At 35.5% G+C, this 11,111-nt stretch overlaps 1 protein-coding gene across 2 annotated transcripts in view; it reads right to left on the minus strand.

Annotated features, from left to right (window-relative positions):
• The window catches only part of KITLG (KIT ligand), a 54,914-nt gene that overhangs the window by 15,494 nt on the left and 28,309 nt on the right, over positions 1-11,111 (minus strand). For both annotated transcript variants that reach the window (XM_042889691.1, XM_042889690.1), the window contains exons 3-4: positions 4,709-4,771; positions 648-827 (exon numbers count right to left, since the gene is read on the minus strand). In XM_042889691.1, the coding sequence (XP_042745625.1) occupies positions 648-827; positions 4,709-4,771 (243 nt within the window). The remainder of the gene's footprint in view (positions 1-647; positions 828-4,708; positions 4,772-11,111) is intronic.

An 11,111-nucleotide genomic window follows, 5' to 3' on the forward strand; every position in this document is an offset into this window, starting at 1 on the left:
AGAAATTAAAAGCAGTTTCCCATCCTATGCTGAAAACAAAGAGATTTTTCATTCTTTGAGTTCCCTCATTTAAAAAAAAAAAAAAAAAACACCTTGATTTCACATTACTTTGTTATGCTCTGCATGTTTCTTTTAACCTGGATTCAGGAACACAACACAATCATAGCTATTGTAAGAGTACAGGGAACAGAATACAATAGCTGTAACAAAGCAGGTTGAGATCTTTGATAATGTAACTAAAAATAAGAGCAGGATTATAAACAAGGAAGCCCAATCACTCTGAGATCTAACAGACAAGTGTGTTATGTCAGACTAAACAAAAAGTTAAGGACCATGTTAAGATTGATGGCTGTTTTCTTCTTTGTGACTGACTGGTTTTCACACAACAGTTGCTTCTTATGCCAGCAGTTCAGATTTGGTCTGGACTTATTACTCCCAGTAGGAGTGGTTAGAATACAGGTTAAAAAACTTCCTAAAGCTTGGTTCTAAGATTGTTTTCTCTTTAATGCTGACAGAACTAGATCTAAGACTATTCTATAAGAAAATCAATAGCAGTTTGATTCTGTGAATTACAGAAAACTAAGAACATACAGCACAGAAATAAATGTACAGGGAAGATGAAAAGTAGAATCTCCGTGTTAGATTACCTTATTTTTATCAAAAGCTAGACATGCCATAAGATCATTTATTATCCTTGTGAGGTTATTAATGATTGAATAGTTGCTTAAAACATCAGACATATCGGAAATATCCGAAAATTTCTGGAGAAGACTATGTAGACTCCTTGAAAATTCAGGCACCATCAAATGCAACCAACAGTGATTAGGCTGTTAGGGGATAAAAAGAAAGACAGAGAGGTAGATTAAATATCAGACTTCTGCAAAAACTGGTTAAGCAACTCAATGTGCAAAAGTAGATCAGACTGCTCTTTCCAATTTAAATTATCCTGAATGTCTAAATTAAAATTCACTTTCTTTGGTGTCGGCCAACTTTCTCTTTAGCTCTTTTGGTAAAATTTCTATTCTCACTGATACTGACATATTTATGGTTGTCTGTTAAATGCCATCCCTTCATTAAGTTCTTAATGAATGCTAAGCAACAGTCTGTTGAGGATTTCAGCCCTAGGACATACTACTATGAACACTTTTCGATGCTCTCATTAACCTATTTTAATTTTTTAAATAACTACTGCTTTAGCAACTTTCTACAGACTTTTTTAAAGCATGCACAGTTCTCATTTTATTATTGTTACTCTGCATAACTGAGTTAACCCCAAAGATCCTTGATTTAAATCTCTTTTGAAGAATGATTCCAGAAAAGTTATGCTGTCAAAATTAACGTGCATATTTATCCACCTCTGAGGAAATCTTAACGTGCATATTTATCCACCTCTGAGGAAATCAGCTCAGTTAAGTTCTCTTAGCATTTCTCAGTTAAGTTCTCTTAGCATTTTCACTGAAAGTCCTTTCTGATAGAATGGTTCTATATTCAACAGTCTTTATTTTCCTGATATGCTGTCAACAATTTTTTTTTCTTTTACACATCCTATGATGGGATCTGTCACATCTGTGCCACTAGAATAGAGTTCAAGTCCTTCAACTGACTTTTTAGAAAAAAGAAAAAATACTCTTATGTGTTAGTCACATTGCAATGCATGTATGGAAATCTCTTCCCAATAAATTCTGCATTATTGACAGTAAATGCTATGGGAATTTACTCCATAATTCCATATATGGAGTTATTTTTTTCAACTGTTAAAAATGTATCAGGATGATTCAGGCCTGTCAGCTACAAAGATTTTGACCCAGCAATCCCAAAGGAAGATGTACCCTCAGTAACACCGAATTAGTTTCTAAGGTGTGTTTCTATGGTATGTAGGATGGTGATAGCAGCATCCAATGAATCTCTGTTTTACAACACACAGAAAGCATCTGACACTGAATCTGCTTCTACGCATAATCTCTTTTTTGTCAGTTCCTGAATTAACTCTTTCAATCTTCAGCACTGAAACTATCTCATGCACTCCTAACAAGTGAAAACTATTACTGCATTCAGTGAATGTATAATTACAAGAGCTTAAAAAGTTTAAATAAATAAAAAAAAAAAGTTAAATGAATAGCATTTGGCTTCATTCTCTGCTTCCTTTTTCTTCAAGCCCTACAGTGGGAGGGGAGAAACAGAATGAAGTAAATCAGGAGGGAGGCTTGTTGAAAGGTATTCCATTCAAGCAGCGTGCAATGTTCCATGTCTCATTACCCTCAGAAGACAGAAAACAAATTTTCCTTTGCTTTGGTGTAGGAACATCAATATAGTGCTTCTCTGAGCTGTAAAACTACAAATTTTTGTGGATGCGTGTTCTACAGTGGCATAGATGAGTGAAAGCTCTTCACTTATCCTAGTGTGTAAGGAGGTGATATGGCAAATCCAGCAGGGATTCAGCTTTGCTGTTCCTGTGGTTTTACAAATGCATGAGAATCTCCTCCAAATGAACTTTTCTGCCCTGCAAAGCTTTATTGCTTTATTTCATGAGAATTTTTAGTTTTCTTTTCAGTAACATCAAGCTGTGCAAGTGTTAGTTTTCTGAATACCTACCAAACGCAGGGATAAAACTGTTAAATCCAGCAAATATGTTGTTTGCCAAGAAGAAATGGAGAATTAACTCTGCTTTTTGTGTGTAAATTTGGACCAGCATTTATGTCTTGGGCTACTTACAAATCTGACTTCCTCTGTACTCTCAGGTACACGTGACACTTTTATTTCTGTATTCAACAGTTTGGAATTTCTCTCTTCCATGGAAATTGGCCCCTGATGCTATCGTCTTTGCCTTTTAATCTTCAGGTTAAACTACACATTTCACTCTATTCAAAACTACTTTTAATGCCACTCAGACGCATTGAGCTAGTGCATAATGCAACAGCCCTCTATTTAATGGATCGGGTCAGTCTGTTCCTGTTACGTGCACTACACTGGCTTTCCATTAGCTTTGCATTCACTCTGCCTTCCCACCTTTAGTCATCTACATTCAAAATTTGCTACCTTGGGTACATTTCTCACTTTGTGCACACAGTGAAGATTGAAGTCTGTTGAAAAAAAACAAAAAAACAAAAAAACTGCAGAGAGAGCTGTTTCAAAAGCTGAAAAAAAAGGCACCTGCCATGGCTTTCTCAGCTTGCAGGGACCTCTTAGAACCTGGAGCAAAACCTACTTATTCAGCCAGCCTTTGGTGTGGTATGTGTAACATAACCTGAAATCCCCAGAAAGGAATTTGGCAAAGTGGGACGTGAATACTGCTGAATACTTCCTCCTGGGAAGGCACAAGGCCAAGAGCTGCACCTTCCCTCATCACTACTGAATGTGGTGTACAAGCAAAGCGAATATGGAAATCCCAGCTCTAAACTTCTCTTCTCCCTATTTAATTCTTGGCTGCTCATTGTAAATGTAAACTGGATCTAAGTTTCTGGATGTGATGCAGCAAGATGAAATGGTATTTAAACTAAAGAAGCAGAAACTGCTTACTGTCAGCCAAAACTGAACCACGGAGGGAGGTAAGAGGTAAGCAGTGAGAACGACCAGGAGCCTATTGCACAGGCGGACTCCCTGGTGTTCTTCAGCCACAGTGTAAACACTTCCCAGGAGAGCAACAGAGAGAATAGCTATAACACAGCCTGGCCTACACAGGGCAGCTGCAGTGCCCGCAGCAGGGAGTAGAACCTATTCTAAGGCTGCCCACCACTGAAGCAATGCTCAGCACAGCAGGCATCCAAATAGCTGGATTTCAAAATGCACTGTAGCCAGGGGATGATAGCTGCCTTACTGGGTAATTGCTATTTTCAGAAATTCAATTTTATTTTTTTTCCATCAGTTTTAATTGTGTTATATATGACCTTGCATAGCTATTCCACAGCATTTTTTTCTGCTGAGTTTTCCTGCTTAAGGAATAAAGTTTAAATAACATGCACTCAGCATAATTTCTACTTTCACTCTTTTTTCTTCTCTCGTTTATTTATTTACTTATTTTTGTAGTGCATGCAACAACAAACAGAATATTTGTAATGAATCCTTCCTAAATATATTACTAAAACTAAGGAAAAATGAAAACCGTTTGGTAGAAAAAAACAATCAGATAGCATGACAATGGTTTTAAGATTAAATACAAAAAAGTTGTAAAGAAGACAGCAGACATTTATTTAAAAGCATCACTATGTATGGGATTATATAGAAACTGTGTTTGAATGAAAGTGTCCCAAATTTCTCTGTCTGTTTAGTTACTGACACTGTCATTTTCTGAACTTGAGCTTCTCCTCATTGGCTAGTGCATATTTGCTGTGCTTCAATGGCATTTCCACAAGCTTAAACTAGAACGACACTCTAGAGGATATTCCAAAGTAAAATTCAAAAGAAACGAGCTGTGTAAGAAAGAAAAATTTTCCATGGTCACCACAGTTTAATTCTTTTTCAGAGAAAATATTAAAACATTGAAGAAATATTTTTTTTCAAATTTCTATAATTATTAACATTTTAAGTTACAGTAGGAATCTTTCTACATTCTTGTTTTTTAAATGAATAATTGCAATGCATATGACAAGTGAAATAATCATCCTTTAACTGTAACTTAGTAAGCCATAGGACTAGCTACAAAATGTTATCAACACCACTGTTTTCAGTGGGCTGTTTTACTGGGGTTAACATATAAAGTGGTTGTACATACCAGGCTATCCATCTTCGGGACATATTTAAGGGTTATCAGATAATCATTCGGAAGATTTCCAACCTACAACAAATAGATAATAAAAATGCTATTACTCACTACACAAATCAAGATATTTTCCATCACTATGTTCAACAAAACGTATCAAGTATCAAATGCAGATTTTAGGTAACCTAAATGCAGGCTGCAAAAGTCTGCATACTCATTTTCCGATGGAATTGCTGCTGACTCTTATTTGCTCAGAAGTGAAGTGTCTTTCCACCTTTCCCTAACTCTCTCAGATTTGATCCAATCATGTACTACCATCTCTCAGCAGAATTAAAATCAGTGATGTGATGAGGAGAAGCAATGGTCTGCGGTTATTCATTATGGCAGAAATGCCAATGCATTTCCATCTTTTAATGGCAAGTCTTGAACTGTTTGGAGAATTTACGTGACAATTTGTACTTAACTTGAACCTTTCAAACCCAGGCCTCTGACTAAGACTTTTCTCTTGAACAAGCATTTGAACCTAAAGAAATGCCTGCCTGCCTTGTGCTTACTGTTACACCAGGTCAAAAAAACCACTTAAGTATGGCTTTAATTTTGAAGCCGAGCCTCCTACTAACAATGAGCAATATAATCATGTCACGGCAATGTCCTAGGGCAAAGGAGAGCTTCTGCACACGTAAGTTGAGCACTGCCATTGTGGATAAGTGTCCTTGCATCAGCATGCCAGGCACGAGTGGAGGAACAGGTCTTTCTGAGCTATACAAAGCACTCTCCTATAGATGGAATCTAACACTACTTTGAGAAATGCTTGATCATCTGGGGAATGTGTTGACTGAAGAGACGAAGTGAGGGAGATGCTGTCATGATCCACAGTCTCTGGAAGGACCTTTTCCAAAAGGTCCACCAATACTTCAATACATAGTGATAGAGCAAATCTACTTCCAGCTTTCTTAGTGAGATTCAGTAGATATTTATCATCATCATTTGATATCCATTTAGTCAAAAGATGATAAGCACATACATAGTTTCCTTCTTGAAGTAAAATCTACACTTTGTTCAACAAAGCATTCCTACTTCTTTGGGTTAAATTATTATTCTTTTCTTCATAGCTGTTTTGATTCTGCTGCTATAGCAACAAGCACAGTGATTTTTCTTTTTTCTGTGTAGCTTTTAGGTAATATTTGATACAACAGAATGTATTATTTGTTAATTAAAATTGAGTTTAAAGTTAAAAATTGAAACAGCACCTTAAAAATTTCCAGGTTCTGGATGACATCTTGCAGCCAAATTCCAAACTTTTTTTAATTTTCAACATGCATTGAATCATGGTCCCTCTGTTGGACCTCTGATGCATGACTTCTAGCTTCCTCTTATAGCAATAAAAAACAAGTTTTATACAGAAGATCATCATTATTTCCTTTCTTTAGATAACTTTTTATCTTCTATTATTCTATTATTCTATTTTCTATCTTCTATTATTATTTTTTTAATTTTATAACCTTTCTTTCATAAAGCAGCAGAGGCAAAATTGCCTCTAAAATTCTGTCAATTTATATTTATCTGGAGTTTTGGGGAATTGATTCAAGATACCAAAAATAGTGAAAATTATTGCAATGCATTTACTGTTCTTTAGAGTTTCTTGAAATTGAGTGACTTACCCTAAAACCCTCATCCACTTTTAAAATAATCTTTTCTTGCTCTAAAACCACTCTGACATTGTAACACATTCATAGATAAGGCAGTTTCTTTGCAATTTCCTTTGCGTGCCTAGAATGTAGGATTAGCAGCACTTCAAGCAGCAAAGATATTGAAGATGTTACTGCATGTGCAAAGTTTCTCCTACTCACTCTAGTGGGATTCAGCACTTAGCAATGTCAGCAAAAGTACCATTCCTTAAGAAAGGTCACTGGAAGATTAAATTTGTTCCAAATCAATGAACACTACAAGAACTGATATGCATTATGTATACAATCTACTTTACTGGCATCAGAGCCTGTCAAGCACTTTTCGTGCACATTTAAAAAAAGGTAACAGCCCAAGAGCTCTTACAGCTCCTCCAACATAGCTAGAGAGTACAGCTCAGTCTTAAAGAGTTTTTCCTTGGCAGACTGAGAATGGGAAAATATATTTTAGAAGAAACTTACTATTAAAAATGAAGATCAGTGAGGGGGGAAACTTATCAAATGTAAAGTATATGCCCTGCCTCGAAACAAAACAACTTATTAAAGTTTTATTGATTAAACTCCACATGGCAGATGTTCTGCTGATGGTAGAAGTTGGAGTTCAGTCAAAGTGAGGGAATTACATTTGCATCCAAGCTTGACTTAGCAATTTACTCATAGAAAATAGTTTAGAGATCCTGATGCAGGAGTGAGGACATGCTTGTACTAACACTGTACATTTCATATTGTCTTCCTTTCCTGATGTGAGTCACATTTTGTTGAAGGACAGCTGCCAAGACTACAACCCAGAACTAATCACTTGTTTTTTAACTGTTGAATTATCTTCATCCAGTAATTAAAGTGGAAGCCAGAAGAAGGGGACAAACATGGCTGCATTGAGTTTTCCACCTGCGCAAAATTCCAGAAGTATTCTGCACACTAAATCTAAGCGAGGTGTCTGACAAGAAGAGGGCTATGAGCTTAGAAAAGGCTTCTTAATTATAGAGAACATCAATTGATAATCTTGGAAAGTAATGTGTACAACTAAAATAACCGTGCTTTGCAATTAAAATGCCACAAAAAAGTTCTCTGATTTAGTGGGTGGCTGTGGTTGTAGAAATACTAACAAGCACTGAGGAAAAAACAATTTCATGACGTGAAGACCAGGGAATCTGGATTTTTGTCTTCAAGTTCATATAGAATCAACATTAACTGCTACGTTCCCATTTGTAACAAAATCTCAGATGAGGAAACGTAAGTTTGAATGACATACAGAAGTTTGAATAATTAATACAACATTGTTAACATTGCATAACCAAAATACTTTTTGAAATATGATCATGATGGCGTAAATGGGGAGATAAAAAGTTATATTGTAAAAATGGTTTAGGTTCCATAAACTACTCTTTCAGTGCAACAACAGAACAGAACAGAACATCTGAAGTCAAGGGCTTTGATATGAGGGCTACTGCTCTTGGAATTTCTCTTTATTGTGGTTATTTTGAAAATTTTAAGGAAACAAGCATACATATAAATATTTTTTATGCACAGATCAAAGATAAAGTCATTAAAGTAAATATTACCATTTGATATTGTCAATGCTTTATTTTTTATTCAGAGGCATACAATGGAAAAAAACATACTTTTCATTTGGATAGCATTTCTACCTCTCATTTCTCTCTTCCTCATTCCCCTTTCTCTACTTTTAAATATCTCTGCAACTCGCTCCTTTGTGTCCTCATCTTTTCTTTTTCTGCAGAGGATTCCTCTTTCTATCATCTCTGCAATCTACTCTACCTCATCTGCTAAAGAAGCAGTTAATGAAATTTTTATCCTTTGGCTTAAGACAGCATGTTATCAATTTCCGTTCACACTTTTTACAGCCATAGTGGCAGATTATATGCAGGATAGCAACACTGGATCCTTTTCTTGTAACACTTTCACTCAGTAGAGTTTTATTCATTTAAAAATAAGCTAATGGTAAAGTTCAAGTTTACAGAAAAGATGCAATGTGAAATCAACTTGTTTGAAATGGCTTCTCAAACAAGTCTGGTTGATGCATGTTGACTATTGTTTAGGCTTCAAAATTCAAGACAAAAACATGCTTTAGAAAAGTAGACCACTAGACTTTGTTTATGTGATTGATTTATGTGATTTGTTTAATAGCTATCTTAAACTTTGTTTATGAATGAACCCAAAATTCATAGGTACATTGTATACATACTGCATAGCTCAATTAAAATTCCACTTATATTTAGTCTTTACATTCATATTTAAGCATGTATTATGCACTGAGCAGCTTCCTAATTCTTGTGCAAAATCACAATTACAGCAACACAGTGCCATAGTGTTCTGCTGTCTTACTATGCTGAAAAGAACAATGGGGACAACTGACAGATGCTGCAATTATCATTTCTTAATACAGAACATTTGTTCATCAAGTATCTTGTTTTCCTTCAGACACCTTCATTAAAAAAAGAGGCAGGAGATCAAGTGATTAGTGATAAAGAAGGAATACTCTCTAAATACCTTCATTCTCTATAGGTATGAAACTGTTCTTTTAAAGTTCTCCGTATTTAATAATTAAGTACATAAATTAAAAGTGTGCTGAGTTATTCTTTGCTTCTTGAAACAGTTTTTACTAGGAACACCTTTTTCATTCTACAAAATTACATCTTTAAGATTTTAATAGATATAATCTTACAGAAAATACTACAAACAATTTTTGTCTGTTTGATTTTAAGTTAGTTACAGCTCAGAAGCCTTAATTTTATTGAAGCTCCTTTTGTATTCTAGTTTTTGCTAAGAGTCCAGCATGACTCTTGCTAGTGAAAATTCAGTTTAACATCTCTGAAAACAAGTTACATACATCTGTCCACAGATTACTATTCAGAATAAAGTTGATTAGGCTAATGACCCACATTTTCAGGCACTGCACTATTCTTCACTAGTGTTAAGTTCAACAGACATGCCTGACTTATACTCACAGCAAGTGTTGACTGAAGCATATTCCTCTCATGTTCCTAAAATACAATAGTTTAACTGAACACAGCTGCAGCTGTGCTCAGGTTTTTGGTTTTTTTTTTTAATCAGTCTAAAGAGCTGTGTCTAGTTTTGCAGAACCAGCTCTTTTGTTACCTAAATCACTACTATACATTTATATTAGGTTAATATTCCTTCAGGATAAAGCCACCTTCTGTTGGACTCCATATGCTCTTTCATGGAGTCAAGCCCAGCCCCACAAAGTCTACAGTAATTATAGCAAAAAGCTGAGAACCAAATAAACAGGTTGGATCAAGCTGCAGGCAATACAGTTTGGTAGGGAACTGTGGCACCATTTTGCTAACTGTAGGGAAAATGCAGAAGTAACCCAGAACAGAGAAGGAAGATAAAAAAAAAAGGACATGGGTTTATGCTGCAAATAGTTTTAGTGTGAGATACGAAGAGGATGAGAATCTGCCTAGAGCTCATCAAGGAGTACCCTTCCCACAGCCGTGAACAGCTTAACAGAAAGCAAGCAAATATTGAGAAGACACTACGACAAGAGGGCAAAGCCAAAATGTGCTAGGATGTTCAAAAGCTGTATTAATAGAGCTTTTAAAGACAAAATTAAGAAGCTTGCTGTTGTAATCAAACAAAAGAAGAACAGCTTGAAGGAATCAAGTAGAAGATATATGGTCAGAGCAGCAAAATGAACAGACGGAAAAAAAAAAAATTAGAGGCTGAAGTTTAAAAAGACTTTTCAGTAGACTGGATCTTAATTCACAAATGATCTTAGGGAAAGGTGTATTTATACGGATAGAGAGCTACAAAAACATTTATTTCTGTTAGGACAGGGAAAAAAAATGAAGGTATTAAAAGTGAACTTAATAAGTGTTTGTGAAATGGTAACAGCCAACACAACTAGTAACAAGAGCCAACACCTTTTCTATAGAGCTGAATTCCTGGAGAGAAACTGTGATATTCCTAAATTCTGAGGAGAAAGGCCCAGGAAACGATAACATTCTGGGGAAATGACGAACTCCTAACCCTGCTGTGTCAAGTATTCGGGCTATATTGAATCTAAGTTGATGTTTGAGTATTTGTGATGAGACAGAAGGAAGAAAGGGCAATATCCTAAGGTAAAAGATGAGATTTGTGCATTGCTTCTGAACAGCAAATTGCACAAATACTGAACTAGACAAATGGCTGTAAACAAGAGAGTCTAAAGAACATTTTGGTGCAGCAAAGAATGAAGTCTTTAGAAACGCCTTCCATATCACTCACAGCAAGTGTGCTAGATCTACTTAAAAGCCTTTGTATAACAACATCACAGTAACTAAGGGTAATAACTATACATATACCTTTAGCTCCTGTGAAATCTGCAGCTCACTCTGGGAAATCCTACAGTTTGTACTCAGTGTGGAAAGGGAAGAAATTTATGTAAGACACTGGCACAGACTTTTTGGATCAGTGAAGAAATAAGACCCAGGAAGACCAATAAAGAACCCAGACAACTCAGGAGGTTATCCCTTATTTTGAAGATCTAAACCTTCAGAATAACATTTCCCAATTCAATGTTTTTGTTGTTGTTGTTGTTTTCAAAATACAGAAGTGGCATAAAATATTTATAGTAATTTACAGGAGTCATAATCTCTGCCTGACTTAAATTCTTCAGCAATCATAAATTTGGAATTGTGGATTCCTTATTGTATACACTAAAATATATTCCATATAGCTTTAAAAAAAAAAAAAAAAAAAAAAAAAAAAAA

This window comes from Lagopus leucura, unplaced genomic scaffold, assembly GCF_019238085.1.
Source record: "Lagopus leucura isolate 7727_CA_CO unplaced genomic scaffold, USGS_WTPT01 Super-Scaffold_100159, whole genome shotgun sequence".
Taxonomy (NCBI): Eukaryota; Metazoa; Chordata; class Aves; order Galliformes; family Phasianidae; genus Lagopus; species Lagopus leucura.